Source organism: Parastagonospora nodorum (assembly GCF_000146915.1).
Source record: "Parastagonospora nodorum SN15 chromosome Unknown scaffold_12, whole genome shotgun sequence".
NCBI classification, from domain to species: Eukaryota; Fungi; Ascomycota; class Dothideomycetes; order Pleosporales; family Phaeosphaeriaceae; genus Parastagonospora; species Parastagonospora nodorum.
In genome coordinates, this window is record NW_001884560.1 from 33,900 (window position 1) to 54,876 (window position 20,977).

General features: G+C 51.8%; 10 protein-coding genes across 10 annotated transcripts; 5 read left to right on the forward strand and 5 right to left on the reverse strand.

Moving 5' to 3' along the window:
- Nucleotides 1-1,273: 1,273 nt before the first annotated feature.
- On the reverse strand, nucleotides 1,274-1,891 carry SNOG_07884 (hypothetical protein; the record flags this gene model as incomplete). Its single annotated transcript, XM_001798159.1, has 3 exons — nucleotides 1,274-1,443; nucleotides 1,628-1,695; nucleotides 1,842-1,891. The coding sequence occupies 3 exons, from the start codon at nucleotides 1,889-1,891 to the stop codon at nucleotides 1,274-1,276; spliced, it is 288 nt and encodes a 95-aa protein (XP_001798211.1).
- A 666-nt stretch (nucleotides 1,892-2,557) lies between these two features.
- On the forward strand, nucleotides 2,558-4,192 carry SNOG_07885 (hypothetical protein; the record flags this gene model as incomplete). Its single annotated transcript, XM_001798160.1, has 1 exon — nucleotides 2,558-4,192. The coding sequence occupies one exon, from the start codon at nucleotides 2,558-2,560 to the stop codon at nucleotides 4,190-4,192; it is 1,635 nt and encodes a 544-aa protein (XP_001798212.1).
- Nucleotides 4,193-4,564: 372 nt separating this feature from the next.
- Nucleotides 4,565-5,137, forward strand: SNOG_07886 (hypothetical protein; the record flags this gene model as incomplete). Its single annotated transcript, XM_001798161.1, has 3 exons — nucleotides 4,565-4,654; nucleotides 4,868-4,879; nucleotides 5,090-5,137. 3 exons carry the CDS (start codon nucleotides 4,565-4,567, stop codon nucleotides 5,135-5,137), a joined length of 150 nt encoding a protein of 49 aa, XP_001798213.1.
- A 1,091-nt stretch (nucleotides 5,138-6,228) lies between these two features.
- Nucleotides 6,229-7,737, reverse strand: SNOG_07887 (hypothetical protein; the record flags this gene model as incomplete). The annotated part of the gene is made up of 1 exon (XM_001798162.1): nucleotides 6,229-7,737. The coding sequence occupies one exon, from the start codon at nucleotides 7,735-7,737 to the stop codon at nucleotides 6,229-6,231; it is 1,509 nt and encodes a 502-aa protein (XP_001798214.1).
- Nucleotides 7,738-8,447: 710 nt separating this feature from the next.
- On the reverse strand, nucleotides 8,448-10,103 carry SNOG_07888 (hypothetical protein; the record flags this gene model as incomplete). Its single annotated transcript, XM_001798163.1, has 1 exon — nucleotides 8,448-10,103. One exon carries the CDS (start codon nucleotides 10,101-10,103, stop codon nucleotides 8,448-8,450), a length of 1,656 nt encoding a protein of 551 aa, XP_001798215.1.
- Nucleotides 10,104-10,641: 538 nt separating this feature from the next.
- SNOG_07890 (hypothetical protein) lies at nucleotides 10,642-12,614 on the reverse strand (the record flags this gene model as incomplete). The annotated part of the gene is made up of 3 exons (XM_001798164.1): nucleotides 10,642-11,238; nucleotides 11,653-12,498; nucleotides 12,549-12,614. 3 exons carry the CDS (start codon nucleotides 12,612-12,614, stop codon nucleotides 10,642-10,644), a joined length of 1,509 nt encoding a protein of 502 aa, XP_001798216.1.
- Nucleotides 12,615-13,133: 519 nt separating this feature from the next.
- On the forward strand, nucleotides 13,134-13,615 carry SNOG_07891 (hypothetical protein; the record flags this gene model as incomplete). The annotated part of the gene is made up of 2 exons (XM_001798165.1): nucleotides 13,134-13,577; nucleotides 13,604-13,615. 2 exons carry the CDS (start codon nucleotides 13,134-13,136, stop codon nucleotides 13,613-13,615), a joined length of 456 nt encoding a protein of 151 aa, XP_001798217.1.
- A 316-nt stretch (nucleotides 13,616-13,931) lies between these two features.
- On the reverse strand, nucleotides 13,932-14,573 carry SNOG_07892 (hypothetical protein; the record flags this gene model as incomplete). Its single annotated transcript, XM_001798166.1, has 1 exon — nucleotides 13,932-14,573. The coding sequence occupies one exon, from the start codon at nucleotides 14,571-14,573 to the stop codon at nucleotides 13,932-13,934; it is 642 nt and encodes a 213-aa protein (XP_001798218.1).
- Nucleotides 14,574-16,600: 2,027 nt separating this feature from the next.
- SNOG_07893 (hypothetical protein) lies at nucleotides 16,601-17,500 on the forward strand (the record flags this gene model as incomplete). Its single annotated transcript, XM_001798167.1, has 1 exon — nucleotides 16,601-17,500. One exon carries the CDS (start codon nucleotides 16,601-16,603, stop codon nucleotides 17,498-17,500), a length of 900 nt encoding a protein of 299 aa, XP_001798219.1.
- A 1,557-nt stretch (nucleotides 17,501-19,057) lies between these two features.
- Nucleotides 19,058-20,542, forward strand: SNOG_07894 (hypothetical protein; the record flags this gene model as incomplete). The annotated part of the gene is made up of 1 exon (XM_001798168.1): nucleotides 19,058-20,542. The coding sequence occupies one exon, from the start codon at nucleotides 19,058-19,060 to the stop codon at nucleotides 20,540-20,542; it is 1,485 nt and encodes a 494-aa protein (XP_001798220.1).
- Between the last annotated feature and the right edge of the window lie 435 nt (nucleotides 20,543-20,977).

Genomic DNA, 20,977 nt, shown 5'->3' on the forward strand with positions numbered 1-20,977 from the left:
CGGGAGGTTCACTAGCCCAGAGGCACCTTTACGGGTTGCTCCTCCTCCCACAGAGCTTCTGCAAGCGATAAGAAAAGAACACCGCCAGTAGTTTCAGCAAATCAGGTGCTAAACGAGTATTATCTAAAGTTATTCGGCGCAATGCCCGATCCCTAAAAGCGTTCGGCCCTTTTGAACCCAAATCATACGGTATTTCGCTGGTCACGCGGCTAGATATTCACCAGCTTCCGGATGGCGTGAGATATTTCTGAGTTTCAAGGTACTGTACGTTCCCCGCCTATGAACGGAGTGCTAGTGTGCTTTGCGTGCAAGAGCTAATGCCGGAGATTTCGTCTGATCTGATCTTCTAAAAACTCCGGATCTAGCTCTTGCACGCTCAATACGCTAGCTCACCTCCACCCCTTCCTTATGAATAGATTGAGAGTGCTTCTTTCATACAAGAGCTATTCGAACGGTTCTCACAACATCGGATTAGACAAAATCCTCAGCTTTAGCTTTTGCACGAGAAAACACTGCGGAAATAAGCGAGCTGAACTATCTAACCCCAGTTCCACGGGCGTAAGACGGAACGAGTGCGGGTCGCAAAGCTTTCCGTAGTCATACTATTGGGCTATCCGGATAAGGCCCGAATGTACAATGGAGTTTCACGAAACAGAGGAAGTTGAAGCCCCCATCTTTTGCCCGTCTGTGATGGTTCCACATAGTACGGTGCTTTTCTCGTACCCTGTCTCAGAATTACACATCTATACTGCTCCACCAGGTATCACACCTAGCCTCTTTTCTGCTTCATACCTATTTCAAAGCCATATATAGTTAGTAGAATGTCAGCATAATATCCAGTCCTTCCGGCATATTCGCATCGCTCGCTTCACTGCAACGTCACTACCGGTCATTTTATACAATGTGTTTGAAGATCGCGGCGGTATTGTGGAAGCCATCGCCGGGGCGATTCGATTATAGACGACTCCAAGCAAGGTATCTGGAACATATCGACTGCAGCGACAGGCTCCAAGCTGCGGGGTTTCGTTTTGCGTCAGATTTAGTTGCGTCATTCGTGATATTGAGGAACTATTACGTGTAACCTTACATGTAGAGCATACAATGGCTACGGGATGTTTTTCTCAGACGGAATCGCTGGTCCAAGCTTTTTGTCTCTATAAAGCTCTGCGTCTTCATCCAAATCCTTCCTCACCCCAACTTTCCCCAACGTTTTCGGCTCACAATCACCTCCTTTGATTCTTTAAAAAGTCACCAACTATGAAGACTGCTCTGCTTATCGCCAGCTTTGCTGTAACTTTTGCTCTTGCTGCTCCTTCACAGCCCAGGAACGCTGATCCTCGTAGGGGTATTCAACTTGATGATACTTCTGCGTGTTAACAGGCATAGAGAAATATGATCTCGCATCTGTAGATGCTGCGCGCCGCGATGCTGAGCCGCGTATGTCTATCCACCTCAAGTCTACTTCTGCGTGCTAACAGAGGCATAGAGAAATACGACCTCGCATCAGTGGACTCTGAGTAGTCTGCTATGTGACAGTCATCACGTCATTGATTCCAAGGCTTGCGCTAGTGATCAAAAGGATGCTAAGTGCAGTCACCCAACAATCAATGTTGGAAAGACAGCTTACTTGATGAGGAGAGGTAACCTAACCCTCCGCTGATACTGCGCTCATTTGGAGCAAGTTCCTGCCATGACCTGAGTACCAAGTATGCATTGAATTCCGCAATATAATGAATTCTGCGAAAAAACGCCCTCACCAAAGCGCGTGATAATGTGCCTTGACCCCTATTTCCCCGGGCCACAGCTAACGTGTTCTAACGGTCATGCCGTATGGGACATACTCGGATCGTGCCCCTTCAAGTGAATATTGGTCACCGACTGTCTCTTCCATCGTGCAGCGCGGCGGAGTTTATCATTGTAATCGTTTAGCCCCCCCAGTGCAGGAAACGACTACTAACAGAACGAGCAAACTGTAACTAGTTGATCGCGGATATGTCTACCTGTGATACCTCTCCTCTATCATCCCTAAGTCAGTATCATACCGATCGACAACCCTGTCCTTTACTCATCAATCGGAGTCATTTTAGTCCCACCGCTCCCTTAATACATCTCCATTCAACTCGGGTCCAATCTGCTGGAACAGCATGGCTTCTGACTTACTCATGCTTAGCCTAATAATGAGGTTTTTTGTAAATTCAAGTGGAAGAAATGAGTGTGCAGATGAAAGTCTGAGTTCAGAATCATAAGTGACGATGAGGAAGCAAGACGTTCGATGATGCGATGCGCATGGCTTGCAATAATGTGCACGAATTGCGTGTCTGTTCTGCTCGAGAAGAGACCCACAGGAAGTGCAAGGAAATACCCCGCAGCAGAGCCGCTGCTGAACGCGCTACCAAGGCAACGATCCGTGCCGCAATACACCGCTTCCTGGTGACCCACCATCCCCACCCCTATAGTTGTGGTATAAGATGGACACACCTAAATTTGACATAAACGCCACACCTGAAACTGCCAGCATTCTACACACGTCCAATATTTACCTTCACCTTCGCAAGCGATGGAGCAACTCCCTCAAGAGCTAGCCGATCAAATTTGCCGCTATCTGACAGTCGATGATTTATACACGGTCTCACTACTATCACGCGAATTCCGCAAAGCCGCCAAAGACTGTGCGCGGAAATACCCCCGGGAAATTGTCGAATACCAGGAGCGAGACAAACAGGCCATTCTCAAGCGTTACAGTGGCTTTCTACACCACTACATTGAACGAATCAAATTTGACCTCTGGACCCCAGATCCCAAGGAGCCAGATGTCGACTCTTGGTGCAATGACGTGGATCCAGAAGAACAACGAGAGCGAGACATCATTTTCACTGCGCAGATCCGAGATCTGTTCGAGACGCTCAAAACTTTGGAGGAGCGTGCCTGCGAAGAAGGCCACGGCGCTTATGAGTTGGTCATTTGCGTTCCTGATGCATTTTCAAAACGTGACAGTCAAAATTATTGCATTTGTGCAGACCACGCGAAATGGCGAACAAAGCTACTGGATCCCGAAAAGCTGCCTGGTCTCCTGTCAGTTCGTGCTCTTCGAATCAGGGATCCCGATGAAGAGTCTTTCATAAAGCTGGACTATCGGATCATCACCGACCTAATTGCCCATCTGCCCAATGTTGAGAGTGCAGTCTGCTATATTGGCGCTGACGAGTCTACACCGCTTTACGTTCACGAGCCTGCTAAATCGTTCGTGTGGGAGTTTGATAATCTACGGAGAGACACGAGGCATGGACTTCTTGAGGCAATTGAGTCTTTGACCCTGCCCGAATCACTGCGATCCGTGCACTTGGACTTCTTCCCTGGTTCCTACAGCACGGAGGGGAATCTCCATCACTACAAAGCGCAGCCAGATTTCGTTACGCCAGCCACTACGGACCCGTTTAGCAACAGCCTGCGAATACTTTCACGCAATCTTCGGCATCTGACGTTGAGCGCGCAAATTGATTCAAGTATGTTCGTTTTAGAGGACGGCTCAGTCCCAATATGGCCAAACCTTGAAGAACTACGCATAAAATTTTATATGGTCACCCCTTCTGGGAACTGGTATTTTGAGGGCCCGCGAGGCGAAGGTCGCGACCTCCATGGCTATGACATTGTCGATGCCTTATATCCCGACGACTACCTTCATGACTGCGATGACGACGAACGTGGCAGATCTTTCGAGTCATGGGGGAAGTACCTATTCAGGATATCACCAAACGAGCAAATCCTGCGACCGTTTCTAGCGAGTTTCGCGAAGGCCTTAACAAACATGCCAAAACTGCGGCACGCTGTTTTATGGACACCACTCGATCTGGACACAGACTGCTACAGCGATGACGATGACTCGGCGTTTGACTATTACAATCTACCCTCCTCCTGGGTCAAAGGTGAGATGGCGTGGGGCCTGCAGTACTGCGCGCCAGGAGAACTGGGCGTCGTTGACCAGAATCCTCTCCGTATCAGCGAATGTCGCCAAATACAATGGAACGTTGGGGAGTGGCGGCCTGATACAGAACTACACGGCATGTTCCAGCAAATTGGCCGCGAGCAGCATGGAGAAGCACTGAAAGAGCGCTGGGACGATGATAAATTTGGCCAGGGCTTGGTGGTACGATGGGATTTTGAAGAATTGACACGGGACGAGCGATTATGGTAACGGTGGAGGCACCAAGCTCACTTCATCGATACCATGCAGCGTGGGGGCTGTGTGTGGTGAAGGGTTGAACGTCAATACATATAACCACGCGTGATATGCGGCGACGCATGATGCGCGGAGAATTCCAAGTCGTCATAGCTTGTAGCATACATACACTCGGTCTTAGTAGCCGCGCAATGCGCGGCGCGGCGCAATGCGCGGTGAATTAGCGGGAACCTGGTCCACACTTGTAATTCGAAGGACATTATATATAAACGCTTCTTCCCTTCCCTTCGATAACTTGACCATTTTTACAACAAACATCATCTTCCCTGAAATAGTATACTCTTTCAATTCGCCCACTTTTTTATTTACTAGCGACTCATCTTTACCATGAAGTTCTTCTCCCTTGTCAGCGCCATGCTCTTCGGGCTCGCAGCAGCCGCCCCAACAGTCACAGTCGATTCAGAACTAGCCAAGCGCGTAAGATGCTTCACCGAAATCGCCCGCTGTTACAAACGCTGATGTAGATGGAATAATCAGCAAGACGGGAATAACTGCGTTACGTGCGCGGTCGACGGGTCGACTCGGTGTGTCCCCATCGGTCTTGATTTGTGTACCTCTTGCGTACGTATTTCCTCTCTTTATATTGAATACAATCGTTCTTCCGATTCTATGCTAACTTGGAAATTATAGGTCGACGGCACAGTAAGTTTTCCCATGCTGAATCTAGAAAGCATGCGCTGGTCACATTGTACATACTCCGTTGCTGACGAACCAATCACAGGGAGTAAGTAAACATTCCCTTTTGTGTTCAAGTAGCTTGCTGCACAAGCAGTGTAGGGTGCGTTGCTGACTGCTTGACACAGGAGACCGTTTGCGGTGTATAAGGTCTGCAATCTACGCATCATTGTACAGCATTCTCTCGAAGGGAAGTTTCAGCTCGGCCGGCTGTGGGTTATATAGACTAGATTTAGGAGGAATAAATGAAGTGCAATTGCCGCGATGTACCCTGACTTCAACTCTTGTCCCCTTCATCGTTCTGGGCTTCGTATCCACCCAGGATGCGTACCACCATGCAGTGCGTCTCGCAACGCGTACTCTCGGAGTTCAATAGCCTCCAAACAACCCCCTGCAGGAACGGAAACACGCCAAGAGCGTGGGGAAGACCAAGAAGCTTGGCTCCGATGTATCACGGCACAATCCCGGCGAATCAAACGGCGACATTCTTACGCGATCTGCGGGTGGAGAAGAACAAACAGAGTCCTCGCACGTACGCTGCAGCGTTATGAAGTCATGCCCGTCACGTGCTGCCGTCCTTGATTTACTCCAAGCAAGGGGACCTTCGACTGCGATTTTGATCTTCGCCAATGATAAGCGCCTCAGTATCTCGTTCTAACATCCGACATGCAACGTCTTTTCGTTCACGTTGTAGTCTAACTATATAAGCCATTAATTACTTTAAGATTAAACAGAGCCCCTAAAGACAGCATATTTCTGTCGCTGCTAAACCACGCACAGTCTTCACTTGGCAGCAGCTAAGAGTAATTGAAGTCCTAAGCTAGCTGTTCGACTCTACCGGCAACTAGACGAGAATGCCGCATGTCTGTCTAACGCGTCTAATTCGATGCAACAAAAACTTTTGATGCAAGCGCAGCAAGTGATTAAGATTCGCTCGAACGCGCACAATTACTGCGAGTAGCACCAGAACGCAGTCCAGCCTTTTTGTAACCTTGTACCTCCAAACGACTGCGTCATGACTGGGAGTCATGAAATTATGCGGGACTCTTCCCTAGTACCTTCTCGCACCGTACACGTGCGTCTGAAAAGGTCACTTGGCCATGTTGAGAAGTAGTAGAATACGTAGTGCAGTGTTTGAGGTACTTGGGTGCTCGGAGTGCGTGTAAAGCTCCATCTAGGAATAGAAATGGCGGCGCAGTGCTCCTGCGGTACAGCAGGCGAGGTTGGAGTATAGAAAGTAGTCATAGCACTGCTTAAAGCTTTGGTGTATCTTCTGTTTGTGAAATCGTTGGAATCGTTTTGATAGACTCGAAATGCTAATTATAAAGCCGCAATTTCGATTGCTCGAGTCTCACGGCATCGCAGATACCAAACTGTTGAAAGTCTTGACCTGTGGCTGCCTTGTGTAAATTCCCGAGCCAGAACATCAATGCCAGAGACATCCTGAGTGTACCACCCACTTGGTCATATTGTAGGTGCTCCTTGACTAAGTTTGTTGATAAGAAGATGTCGCTTGACGACACGAAGCGTGGTGATCTGGAGCCACTGCGAAAATAACAATGACCATTGATGCCACCGTCGTGTGTGACAAGAATGATATGCTCTTGCAAAACATTACACAGAAACTTTGGTGGTATAGAGACTATGAGATTGCATCGCTCTTCTTTATCCGCAAACGGAGGGCAATGTGCATGAAGATTCATGCTCCAATCTTCACAACATACGCCGGAAAACTCAGTGGTTGTAACGCGCCCAGTACGCTTTAACAGGAGTTCTCGGAGTAGTTTACGTTCGGAAAAGCGACTAGACGGACTTGCGAGGGATATGGAAACATCGAAATGCTGCTGCGTCCAGATGTTGCTCGCATAAGAGCAGGTGAACAAGGTGTCCCGGGCGCCCACGTCGAGCGCTAAGGAGATGCCAAAAAGAGCACACAAGCAGAACGATCTCTTACATGATAAGAGAACAGCGAGGGCTAGCTCTTCGTCGGTTCTGTCATAGTCGACAATCATATCTGAACCCTGGCCACATATGCCCAACACAGAGTAGACACGGTCCTGCGGCAAGGCGCAGCACTTTTCCGTCAGCAGCAGAACAATTTGAACCAGATTTTTTCCTCGCAGCGAGCGCCATTCTGATACCGTGGGTTGGTCTGGTGCATTGCGCCACATAGAGCCCGTAAAGCAGTTAGGAAAAACCGGCAAACGGATTCCCCTAGGGGTTCTGACGTTGCGTGGAAGAAATTCCAGCGGAGTTTCGATTCCGCCGGCCAAGAGTGTCACTCGAAGCGCAAGGAATAACTCTTGGGTTACCCACGCACGCTTCCAGTAGTCACAGTCCACAAAAGCTTGCACCAAGTGGCCCCTGATCCTCTCGTGAGAGGAATAGCGAAGAAATTTTGCGACAGACTTGTCGGTGCCGAGCCATGCGATGACCTCAATCGCTCTTGAGAATATGTGGCTCATCTGCTGAACCTGGTGTGTGCGTTCTGCATTGTTGATTTGATCGATGCAGATGGCGTCTATCCACAGCCATGATGATATGGAATTCTGCTGTGCAACTTCTAAGAACGCGAGGAGATTGTCCCGAACTGAATGCAACTGTCCGTCGATTGTGATCCAATTGTTACTGAGCGGGCCCCAGACATACGACAAACACTTGTACTCGTGTTCAATAGTGGCATTTCGCATCTCGCACTGAATATGCCCTTCTCTTGATCTTGTCGGAAGGATTCGTATCAGCCGGATCGAGCGTTGTGCGAGGTCGAGAGATTGATACGCAAAGGCTTGCGCTTCAGGCACGGAATTAGGCTCAGATGCACTCATGATGTTGGCATAAAGCTCCGGGGCCGCCTTGTGTACAGTTTGGAATGTAGAGGGCGTTCGAAGTGGGATTGTGCAAGATGTTGTCCACGTCCGGCGCGGGACAGTGCAGACCGGAGATGCGAATTGGATGGCGGAAGGCCTATAATGCAAGGAACTTGTCACGTCACCGCCAGGCCTGGGAAGTTCATAGGTGCAAGGGCTGAACGGCTGCCTAAAGTGACCAAGAAGTCTACACCAACGAGGCAAAACGGTTGGATTGATTCGTCGGTCGCGAATACATCAATCAGCAGTTTCCACCGGAATTCCGATAGCGAACATGGGTGTAGTAGTGATTGCTAAGGGAAAGCGAAATGACGACAGTGAAGCAAGCGCAGCTTTTGCAATGAATGCAGGGCTGGATTTTTCGGACAGAGAAATTTGGAGAAATTTGCGACTCGGTTATGAGATGAGATGAATCAGCTTGCATCAAAAGTTGCGGATCTCGCAGACGTAAATGTGGACATAAATGTTGAGGAAGGAAAGCAGAGTTTCGATGATGCAGCAGGCGCAGCTGCCAGCTAGCATGTTGGTCTGTGCGTTCAACTTCAAGGGAAGGAGCGCAAGGCTGAAGTAAGACGCGAAATCGGAGCTAGGCCAGATTATGGAAGCCAGCATCTTAATTGAATTGAGTAGAGCATATGTAATCATCCTACCCATCAATCATGCATTCCTCATGACCCCCTCCCAACCCTCTTCCCCCTATCCTCAGAGTCCAGAATCCTCCTCCTTCGATGATTCTGCGCCATCTTCCACCGAACATACAGCAATACCGCATCCTTCAATCCCACAAACAGACAGCCGCCAACAAGACTCCTTCCCCAGCGCGTCTGCAAAAAGCCCGTTGGCCTACCCTTCTCACCAACCTTTCCACCTGTGGTTATCCAGCCACCAAGCCACGACAAAGACGGTGCGCTTGACGGTGTATTCACCCAGGATGAGGGAAGAGTGTGGCGCAGGAGTTCGCCCATGGCGGCGGCGATGCTGGGGAAGATGAGGGCGCCGAGAATGGTGTCGGCGAGGGAGGTGGTGGAGAAGGCGATGTTGCGTTCGCGGCGGACGCGTTGGCGGCGGGGTTGGGCGGGTTGGAGGGGGACGTTGGGAGCTGGCGCGGCGGCGACTTCGATTAGTGCGGGCATTTCGTCGTCGTCTAGGGGTGGTGCGTCGATTGGTCGGTCGGGTGCTTGCACGTGTGCGTGGTCGTGGTCGTGATGATCCGCTCCACCTCCTCCATTCCAGTCGCCGAAGATGTCAAAGTCGACTTCGATTTCTACCTCGTTGACTTCTTCATGGTCGTGGTCGTGATGGTCGTGATCATGGTCGTGGTCGTCTGCTAGTTGAGCATCGGCCGCATCTTCAGTACCCGCGCGAGGCTGAATCTCCTTCAACCACTGTTGCTCCTTAGGCAGACACACGCGGTCGTAGAATGCGTTGTAGAAGCCTCGTAGATACGGTAGGGCAGCGAAGGAGAAGGCGGCGCTCGGTGGCCACTGCAGCTGCATCAGCTCGTCTCCGGGCTGCCCCGAGCTAGCGAAGAAGATGAGCGGCAAAAACGGCAGGAATGAGTCAGCGAACGTCGTCCGGCTAGCTACAAGCACCGTAGGTATGAGCGGCAGTCCAAGATCCAAGCGCCAATGCTGTGCAAGGTGCATCAGCATTCGCAATAACGGCGATGTTATCCTCATATCCGGCTTCTCGTACAGCGGCGCCAGTATCTGCAGCGCATCCTGCGTGCCAAAGATCTGATATATCGTATGCGTGCCCGCAAGCGTCATGGTGGAGTACAGCGCCGTGCCCGTGACAATCGCAAAGCCCGGGAGGAGCAGCGTGCCCGTCAAGCGTTCTCCAAGCCGCACCGCGTCGACAACGAAGCTCCTCGGCCGCGCAATTTTAATCTCTGACTTGCACTGCGGACACTGTATCTTGGACGCACGCGTGCCTGCCCGTCTCCGGTTGTTTGGCGCCTCCATGTCCGCTATCCAGTCCAGCAAGCACTTCTCGTGGGCCACGAGTGAGCACGTGCACGGTGACCGCCACTCGGAACTTGTCTCGTCATCCTCGGTCTCGTCGTTGAAGCAGATCCAGCACTTTCGCGGCTCGTCCTCCTCTTCTTGCGGTGTGTTGGTCAACTTTGGAGCTTCTTCCTGCTCTTCTACGGCGGGCTTGGCCGTCTCTCTAGGCGGCGAGTTGAGCAACAGTGTCTGCGAGTCGACTGACTGTGCGGAGAAACTGTTTGTGCGCGCCAGGTGCTCTTGCTGCGAGGACGACGTTTCTTCGTGCGGCGATGCTCTGCGCTGCTCCGCGGGGCGTTGGGGCGGAAGCGACGCCATGCTGTACGACGGAGGCTACGATGGGCGGTAGGAACAGTGGCGGCGGAATGAGGAAGAGCAGAGGTGAGAAGTCGTCAACAAGTCCGGAGCTCACAAACTCAAACACGAGCGTTAAGTTTGCTCACGACCTTGCAAGAAGAGCGCAACAAGGTCGTAGCTTGGTCGCTGCGCAGCCGCGGCAAGTGCACGGAGTTTGTCAATAGATTGCCCGAACCGACCGCGAAGACGTCACTCAGCCATTCACGCCAAGACCGAGCACGTGCGCCATGAACTTCACTTTGCACATGACTGCCTCACTTCGTTGGAATTACCCTTGATAACCCTGAGTCGAGCAGCTGAGAACTGTTCAGTGGCTGCATGACGTTGCATTCTTCGAATAATGGACCGAGCATCTTGAGTACGCACTATTGATAGACCAAAAGGTTCAAGCAGCTATTGTCGTTATCTCCTGCACTCATTTCCATGTCAAAAGTCCAAATCCACATTCCTTTCCAACCCTTCTGATACATCTTCCCCCTTCCATCTTCTTCTTTCACACTCACTTCCTCCGCGCCCCCCTAATCCTCCCCCGTTCACCTCCACCTCCACCCCTTCCCCTCCCCAAAACCGGCATCCCCTCTCCCCGATACGCCTGCACCAACGCCCCCCTCGGCTTCAACTTCTCCAACTGCTCCCGCACAAGATGCCTATGCGCCTTGGTTCTAGGCGTCGACGGCGTCGGCGGAGGAGGATGCATTTTATTCCCCGGCGCCGCCCACTCCTTGCCTTTCCCCGATTCAAACTCGAATTCCAAGTCGTCGTCCTGGCGCCACTCACTCGTCTCGCTGTCTGGATCGCTGAGGGCTTTGTAGGGTTTTGCTCCTGCATCGTCCTCCTTCTCACTGGCATGTTCTTCCGCCACGGCAGTGTCTTCTTTCTCACGCTCCGCTTCATCTGCGGCGAGTTTATCGGCGTCGAACAAGGGTGCGTAGTACGCCACTGGCACGATGTCTGGATCCATCTGATCGTCCTGGAGGAAGGCGCATGTCTGGCAGTCGTATTCGTGGCCGCGGAGGTAGAATGTGTGGCGCGTCGAGGTGGGGCAGTTGAGGGTGCAGTTGTAGGCGCCGATGAAGTGGTGGTGCGCGCAGGTCGTCTGGGAGGCGAAGTAGACGATGCACATGGTGGGAATGTGGTGTCGTTACCACTTCGATCGTGTGGTGCTTTCTGCGCAGTGCGAGTTGAGGAAGTGGATTAATAGATGTGACTGCGGCTGTTGGTAGATATGGGAGAAAAAAAAGGTTCTTGTGGACTGTTGAGATTGCGTATCGGCGGAACATTACGTAGCGCGATGGGAGGACTCTGAGTGAGAGAGGGTTTGCGCAGCAGATTGCCGAAATCGCGTTGAAAGAATAGTTCGACTGTGACCACGGGGAGGCTGTTGTAGAACGCGTGGCGAGGTGAACCGGAGACGCTGACAGATCGTAATGTTTGCTGCTCATGCGTGTACCCTCGCGTATCCTCACCACCCGTCAATCCCAAACTCAAACTCCCGATCGCCCTGCCCCACTGGGATCGCCTTCGCATCGCCATCGAACAGCGTCCGCTCCAAGTAATACACCTTGCCCTGCTTATCAACCAAAATCACAATATTCTTCTGCGTCCCATAACACCCACTTGTCGCATCGACTGCTTTCTGCTTGACCACATCTCCCACCTCATGTTTCGGCATCTTATGCTCCTCCAGATGATCGCGGCCAATCGATGGGATAAATATACTGTGTCGCAGCTGGTTGAGATACATATCCCAGTCCTCGTTCTCCTTCTGGCGCGGCATGGTATCGGTAGTGAGGACCTTGAGGAGGCGCTGGACGAGTTGCGAGCGGGTTTCTTTAGCAGCGACGGAGTCTTCGATGGCGGCGGACGTCCAGGTCTCGCCGTTGATGACTTTCGGCCATGTGCGATCTGCGTAGGCGGCGTTGCTGAGGGCGTGGGTTGATGGGGATGTGCTGTCGGGAAGATGGATCACGTCCTTCACATCTGGCGTGCGATTACTGATGATAGCCAGCCCTCCTTTCCCTCTCACAACATCTTGCATGAAGCCGTAGCATAAGGAGAAGCCGCCCACACCTTTCACGCCATCTTCCTCGATCATGCGCTTCGCAAAGTCCTCGGCGCTTTCCCCCTCTTTCGGATCAGTCTTCAGCCATGCATTCGGAATCAAACCACGACTTCGTGCGCCTTGCACGATACTTTCATCTTCTTCGCGGTAGTTGGTGAGGACGGCGACGCGGCCTTGTCGAGTCACGCCTAGCCATGTGCCGTGGACTGGGCGGTGTAAGTCATAGCCGCCTAGCACTTGAGAGTCGGGCTCCGGCCACCATGTTGCTTCGGCGGTTGGGCGGTGAAGATATTCCTGGGCTAAGTTTTAGTTTTGAAAACCAATGTTTTTTGAGGAAGACATACGTCTCGGTTGTTCAACAGAATGAACGGGTAGTCTGGATGTTCGGTTGTGACGATGGCGATACACATGGTTGCACGTTTCTGGCCAAGCTGAAGATGGGGGATTCCCAGAAGTATATGGTTGTGGGAGGTTTGCGTTATTAGGAGTTTGCGTCGTGTCAGTTGTAGATGCAGACTAGGCGGTGTGATGTGCCAACAAAGCTTCACTTATATACGTGTCTCCACTGTTCCTGCTTCCGAATGCAGCTCCAGCTGTGAGGTGAGGTGGAGCGATGCATGTTGACAAGAAGCGTGATAGAATGTTGGAGCTTGTGACGACGTGTGACGCCTCGTATCCAAAGTCTTCACGCCACTCGTCTGCATGAAAAATTCTTGGGCATTTTGCGCGCGTGATGAACCAGGAAAATAGCCACACACAGCCTCCGGGCTTCAAACAAGACCCCGTCGCACAATCTCGCCGTTCCTGGATTCCCTCCGCAGTAGCTTTTAGTCGCCGTCCCCAAGTCCGTCCTCACGTGCGCAGACCCCTGCCCCACCGCGTCACCGCCCGGCTAGACTTTCCCCGTCCCTCAGCCCTACCGCAGCGTCATGTTCACCACCGCCGCCGCCGCAATCACCTCCACACAGCACCACCACCACCACAACCACGCCAACACAATGGCAAACTTCGCGCCCTACCAAGACATACCCGAAACCCAACGCGCGCTCTCCCCACCACTCACATCGCCGCGCATACACTCCCCCCGCGCATCCATCGACCGCACGCGCGCAATCACAAGTCCACCGAGTCGCACATACGAACAACACGACTACTTCGGCGCGGGGAACGATGACGACGACGAGCCAGATGTAGAGCGTGTCGCATGGACCGCCCCACAACCCACCACAGGCTTCGGCCGCTCGCGCTCCGACGTCGACATGTTCACGACGTCGCTGGGCTGGCGGCTCGACTACGAAGCCATGTTCGCGTACCTGATGCTGCCGCCGTGCGGCGGGGTGTTTCTGCTGGTCATGGAGCATCAGAGCGACTATGTGCGGTTCCACGCGTGGCAGAGCAGTTTGCTGTTTAGTTTTGTGTTTGTCATACATGTGATTTTCAGCTGGAGTAGTTGGATCAGTTGGGTGCTGTTTGTCGGGGATGTTGGGGGGATTGCGTGGTTGAGCTGGAAGGCATATGTGGATGCGGGAATGTTGGAGAGGTACGAGGTGCCGTTCTTTGGGGGGTTGGCGAGTAGCATATTGGATGATGAGTAGGGATTGGAATTTGGGAGCATGGCGTTATGGAGCATATACAGGCGCTTATGCTGGGATATATTTTTGCAGGACTTCAAGACGGATGGATCTTGCAATATCGGACTAATACTATGTCATCGACTTCTCACACGCTTAACCAAATCTCTCCTTCGCAATCTGCCTCAAAAACTCCATCGTCTTGCCCTCCTTCTCCCTCCTCTCAGCCAAGCGCTCATTCCTCTCCGCATCCCGCGCCCTGCTAATCTCCTCCCGCCGGATCTCCCTCTCGCTCTTCTTGCGCTCCTCTTCCTTCTTCTTCCTCTTATACAGGTCGATGCCATCGTCGCCCATAAGATCCGACTCGGGCACCTCCACATCGCCGCTCTCTTTGGCGTCGCGGAATGACTGCAACGTGCTGGTGACTTCGCGCTTCTTCTCCAGCTGGCGTTCGCGCGAACCAGGGTCTGCGCGCGGCACAAGCTCGTCGAGTTGCTCCTTCTGCGCTTTGCGGTCTGTCTTGCGCTCGTGGCGTATGTCGTCGACGTAGTTGGAGCGGTCGCGCGCGCGGTCTTCGTCGCGCATCTCATTGCGGTAGGCCAAGTCATCAAAGCCTGGCACTGTGGGGCCGTGGCCTTTCCGCTGTTCTCCTGCAGTTGGGGGCGCTGGGCCAAAGTCATCGTCGCTTTGATCCGAGGCGTCTTCTTTTGGCTTATACGCTGGCGATGCGCGCTTCGTTGGCTTTGGTGAAGTGGGTTGTTGGAATGACTGCGCGGTCTCTTGGGCGGTCTTGAGCATGGAAGGATCGTACCAGCTCCGTGCTAGATTTCCACGATTCCTGCAATGTTAGCATGCCAATTCTGTCACACTCGGTATCAAGCATGACATACCATCTGCTTATAAAGCTCTTCCAACGCCCCTTTGCTTCCCTCTCGTCAAGCTCGTCGAGCTGTATATGCTTCTGGATGTCGAGATACGACTGAAACAGCGGCTTGTACTCCTCAAATTGGCGCTTCGATAACGGCTTTGCTTTGTACGGCAGCGTCACCGGTTTTGCTGCTGGCGACCGCGAGCGATGACGTTTATGTCGATGGCGGTCTTCATCGCGACGAGGGGATCGCGAGCGGCGCGCGTGGTGATGACGTTTGCGATCGTGGCGCGACTGCCGTTCTGGGGAATCGCCTGCCTTTGGCGCTTCTTCAACTGCAGGTGACTGACTTCGAGGCATATTTAAGGTTGAGAAAATGGGTGGAGTCGAGATTGTGAAAGATGCTGGTTGCACTAGCGGCCCGTTTCCGCGCCCCGGGTGCACTAGCCTCATGTCGGAGTCCTCTGCCACTTCGGGTCAATGTGCCTACTTTGCGCTGACAAACATCTACGTAGCCGATTGCCCTCTCGCGCTCAATTCCGACAAGGCTAACAAACAGGCACGCAGCTGAATCTGGCCGAAGGCGTTCAGCCTTGCGGACGATTTCGTCATTTACCAGTCCAAACACTTGGCTGCACAGTGACAATTACAACAGACACAACTTCGGATCACCGGTGACTCAATGTACCCAAGAAGATGGTCTGGCTCTGTCGTACTTGCAAGGGCGCGTTAATTTATCGTCATAACGAACTCAATGTTAGCCCGAGTCCTGTCGATGACCTTCGCCACACGGCCGATGCATTTGCTCACCACTACTCGTGGAGATCCCTATGGAACGCGGTCCTGGATACGTGTTGGATCTGTCGTGAGCTTTGGAGCGCGCTTCCGTCGTCGATCACGTTCATACCGAAAGACTCCAGCATTCCAACAATATTAGCTGAAGAAGACAACAAACCAGGCTCGTCGTCTAGTGCACCTTTTCCAACTTTCATAAGTGCCATAGGCCTTCAACCATTACATTCTGGCTCCATCGACATTGTCATGTATCATGTGCACAACGGCTTGTTTACGGTACGGACACAATTCCATGTAATTCTGGATCTCAGTACGTTTTCAAGGCCAGTCCAAACCAGCAAGACTGAAACACACTTTAGCTACCCGTGACGATGTCATATCTGCGCATGGCGACGTTCCACAATCAGAAGACAGCACCGCGCATATCACATCATTTAGAATAGCTAAATCCTGGCTGTCTAGCTGTGTACATTCACATCCTGAGTGTCAGATGGCCAGAGCTGAGAAGCCTTGGTATCCCACACGCCTCTTGCATGTGACTGGACTAAAGGCTGACACTTGCGACGTCCGTTTGGTTCTCACAGACGACGATCGCCCAAATGGTCCCTATGCCACCTTGAGTCACTGCTGGGGCGGCGAAAGATATGTGCAGCTTACCAGATCGACCCTGGGAGGCTTCCTTACTGCGCTTGACGTCAAGGATATGCCTAGGACCTTCCGTGAAGCTATAGCAGTGTGCATGGTGCTGCATATCGAGTACCTATGGATCGACAGCCTCTGCATCCTCCAAGACGATACTAGCGACTGGGCTCACGAAGCAGGTTTGATGCACAAGGTATATTCATTCTCCCACTGCAATCTATCCGCCTCGGATGCAGGAAACGGTACACATGGTCTATTTCGGCAGCGTGATACATCTATACTGGACCTTGTCAACTTCCACATTTGCCGACGTGATGCGAATGGAGTTCTCAAAACCAAGCTTTACTCTGTCCAAGAGCGCTACCTTTGGAATGACAGTGTGGCTGACTCGATAATCAACAAACGAGGCTGGGTCTTCCAAGAACGACTTTTGGCGCCGCGGATTCTTCATTTCACTCATGACCAGCTATTCTGGGAATGTCGGGTACACAGTGCGTGCGAGAAATATCCCAGTGGTTTTATGGAATACGCGCTGGAAGGAGCTGATTTCAAGCGCTCTCTTGACTACAACAAGTACGCTGCAAAAGCAGCTTCACACCCACTCACGCCCGAGGACATCACGATATGCTACAAAATATGGAACATTATCGTCGAAAAATACACCACCGCGTCGCTGACGCGCCCCAGTGACAAACTCATTGCGATTTCTGGTGTTGCTCAAGGGCTGGTATCCATCCTAGGCGACGAGTACTGTGTAGGAATGTGGCGCCGAGATCTCGAAATTCAACTTTTATGGCACCGCGGTGAGGATCCGACATCTTACACGAGGCCAGAAACCTATCGAGCCCCATCGTGGTCCTGGGCATCACTGGACGGCAGTATAGTGATGAATGCGAGGCACTTTGACTCATCAGACCTCAAAGCTCATATCGAAGACGTTGTTCTCGTGCACAAAACAGAAGATAGTACTGGACAAGTGCGTCATGGGTACTTGGATTTGAAGGGCGAACTGAAGCCGCTCTGCCTCGCCCCAAATCTAAATTGGCCCCATGAGAATAATATCCACATCGTCGTACAGAAGTCGCGTTGGTCAACAGAGGCTTACATGAGACACATCGACACAAATACTGGTTTCGACGTTTCCGGTGTTCCCAGCTCACACAGACTCAATGATAGCTGGGAGCGCCGCTTATTCTACATGACGGTTGTCGCATCGAGAGACTACGTGGCAGCACTCATGTTGCGGGTTGGGGCCGACGAGGACGTCCATGAAAGAATCGGGTTGATCGAACTGATTCGTGGTGTCGAGGACAACGACGGTTTCGAGAATGGATTCCTAGCCGGCTTGGATGACAGCATCAAGAAGACGCTTCCTTGTTTACGTTACGAGGATGGAAAGCACACGGTTCGAATCGTGTGATTCGTCGAGGCACGTTGCTATTACTAGACCTTTTATAAGGCAAGTCTGGCCACCACTCGGCACGTTGGGACGACATCTTCCCATGCCTCAGTATACTACCTCGACTCTACATCGATCCGAAGAAATTCTCTATCTCGAGATGGAAGTCCGCAGGAGCCGGCCCGTGATCTCAAACCCCCCCGATCTTTTCATATCGGTTTATTTCCAAAAAAAACAGACGCCCACGCATCAAGATTCTTGATCTGCAGTATTGCGATGAGCTGCAGCAGCAAGGTATCACGGTATCAACTTCACAATCACCAACACGAGTGCACTCACCAACATTTCCAACCGAGCCAGTATGCCCACCGTCTCGGATGTGAATAGCTCCGTACATCCATGCCTTTAACGAGCCTGGAGCCGTCAAAACAGTCTGTTACGACAGCTACGAGAATCGTCTATGAGAATCGTCTATACTTTATGACCTTTGTTGTTACCGAAGAGTGTGCCATGTCGATGTTGTTTCGCGCCATTGATGCTCCGGCTGTCGCGTTCTAGAGGTTTGGTGTTTTGACACTTCGACCAAACAATCCTGACCCCGGAGATGATGAATTTGTCGCTGCTCTCACTAACCTAAACGAGATCAAGAATAGGGAACTGCGATGCTTACGCTACGAGGACGGTAAGCACGCAATTAGAATCTTCTAGAGAATCGCTCGCGACTTCGTGCTGGTACCCCAACGTTTTCCTCTTCTGAGGAGTTGGCGTCCAACTCGATAGTACTGATGTCCGCCTCTGCTGAACACACTGAGCTTGCTATCTACCCCGCTTCATGATCTCTGGCAATACTAATTTTCAGTGATTCACCGTTTGACACGTGCGTGACGTTCATGTGGTACCAGCACTCTCGCGCGGTTCCACTGGTCAAAACGGCATGCATGGAGGAAGAGAAGATTCAAAGCTATGCTCCCAAGACGATGAAATCGAGCACAAATACTGCCGAAGCTTCTAAGCTACATGCGCAGCCGGCATGTGCACTTCATAATTTTTTGATCAAAGCCGCGAGTTTGGTCATAAGGCAGGACCAACACACAAGCGATGTCGTCAGTGCCCAACGCTAAAAGTCTTTGTCTTCACGGATCCTTCCGCGACCCATCGAAGCCGCCACGTTTTTCATCAAGGCCAGCAGATTTCGCAGGCACCTTTAGTCACCGATTCATCTGGAAACATCTCGACTGTGGGTGTCGGAGTACCTCAAATGCTCCGAAGCTCTAATTTGGGTGTATAAGTGGGACCTCTCGTTCCTACTTGCCTTAAACGTCGAATTCCGACTTGGCTCGTCGCGACGGGCGCACCCGATTGGCTCGCATCAGACGTGAAAACATTGAAGTGTATGATGCGACTCTCAACATGTTGTGCACGATGTTCTTGACATGTGCGCAATGCGATATCGCAAGTGGACTGAAAGTCCAGCTTATGAAGATGTGGGTAGGTATAAGAAGTTGCGTCAGCTTGAGGGAGAAGTTTGGTACGCTTCCAAACTTTGACTTTGTGCCTCCATAAGAAAGAGCTGGCAAAATGGATCATGTCGCGAACCCCTTTGTCCAGGTGCAGGACATGCCGTCCTCAAGCGACGTGCACCAAGCCGAACCTGAGGAGATTTGGACCGAGATACGACGCACTGTTTCGAAGATGACTACACGGTCAAGGTTCACATGTGAAGAGAAAGGAACGCACCAGGAGAAGCCGGAGTCCCAGTCATACGCTTTTTCAAAGTCGGGAAAGCAATGGAGCAGCCGCCACAGCGATGATGAGTCAAGCATACCGACCGTTGACGCCGAAGACGACTTTCCGGAGGGCGGCCTCCGCGCATGGCTTGTGGTCGCATCTGCTTGGCTCATGCTATTTCCTTCTTTCGGACTCATGGTTTCCATAGGCACGTTGCAAGACTATTGGGCCCAACATCAGCTATCACACATGACAGCTCGTGACATTGGCTGGATACCTTCCGTCTTCGTGTACCTGTCGCTCGCATTGGGCATTTGGGTTGGACCACTTTTCGATCGCTATGGACCCCGCTGGATCATTTTCGTTGGCAGTGTTGGGATGCTGGTGATGATCTTCACGCTCGCTGAATGCGAAAAGTTCTGGCAGATGTTCTTATGCTGCGGTGTTTTGGGAGGCGTTTCCGCAGCTCTGTTAACTACCACGAGTCTCGCGGTCGTTGCGCACTGGTTCAAAGAGCGTCGAGGGTTGGCGCAAGGTATCGCCATGATGGGCTCATCCGGCGGTGGCCTCATCATACCACTGATGCTGCGAACAACGTTCCCCACGTACGGGTATAAGTGGTCACTCCGCATCATCGGCTTCATGTTCCTCTTCTGCTTCATCCTTGGCAACATTCTCATGAAAGCTCGCATTCCACCAAGTACTGCCACGAAGAAGAAGGCCATCGTATCATTATCAATATACGCCGACTTGCGACTCAGTCTGTTCACCCTCAGTGTCTTTGGCCTTGAAGTCGTGCTATTCGGCGCTCTAGGTATCCTTCCAACCTACACGACCTTGAGCACGAACTTTTCTCCCGAAACCAGCTTCTACCTCATCGCCGTACTAAATGGTCTCTCCTGCCTCGGTCGCCTCCTCCCAGGATACGTCGCGGACAAAATCGGCCGCTTCAACATGCTCTTCATCATGATCATCTTCACGCTCATCTTCATGCTGGCACTCTGGCTGCCACTCGGCACAACATCGCTCACCGCCTTGTATTGTTTCGCCGCCTTGTTCGGTTTTGGCACTGGCAGCTGGACTGCATTAACGCCTGCTTGTGTCGGACAGCTATGTCGCGCAGAGGAGTTCGGCAGGTATTACGGCTCGATGTACTTCATCGCATCGCTTGCGACGCTAGTCTGCATTCCCATTAGTGGTGAGCTTGTACAGACCGTGGGGCCTCAAGCAATGGTTGGCTTCTTCTGTGCTGTACTTGGCTTGAGTACCATCAGTTTTGTGTTTAGTAGATGGGCGTGTTTGGGTAGGCGCTGGACCATCAAGGTTAAGATCTAAATGCGTGGCCGCAACTAGGATTTACGGCGTTACTGTGAGATTTTCGAACTCATTGCGCATTACGAAAGTCTTTGAGAGAAGAAGCAGGCTTCGGAGGAAGATTGCACATGGATGTTAAACGACAAAAGCTAGATTTATAGATTGGCAAAAAAGGGCAGGCGTACGGCGGCATACTCTTAATGTAATGACTTGATGAACATTCGACCAAAACAACTAAGTGTATCTTGACTTCATCCACACTCCATCAGCATGCGGATCAGCGATGGTGCGTTGGTATTGCAACCTGATTTATCACTTGAGCTGTCCTTACATGATTCAAGTAGAGTATCGAGATCAAAGTGTAAAGTTCAGTGATCTGGCCGTTTCAATACTTTACTAAATAGCATGTGGTTATGCATTGAAACCAGAGAAACATAATCCCAACGGTTCATTCTT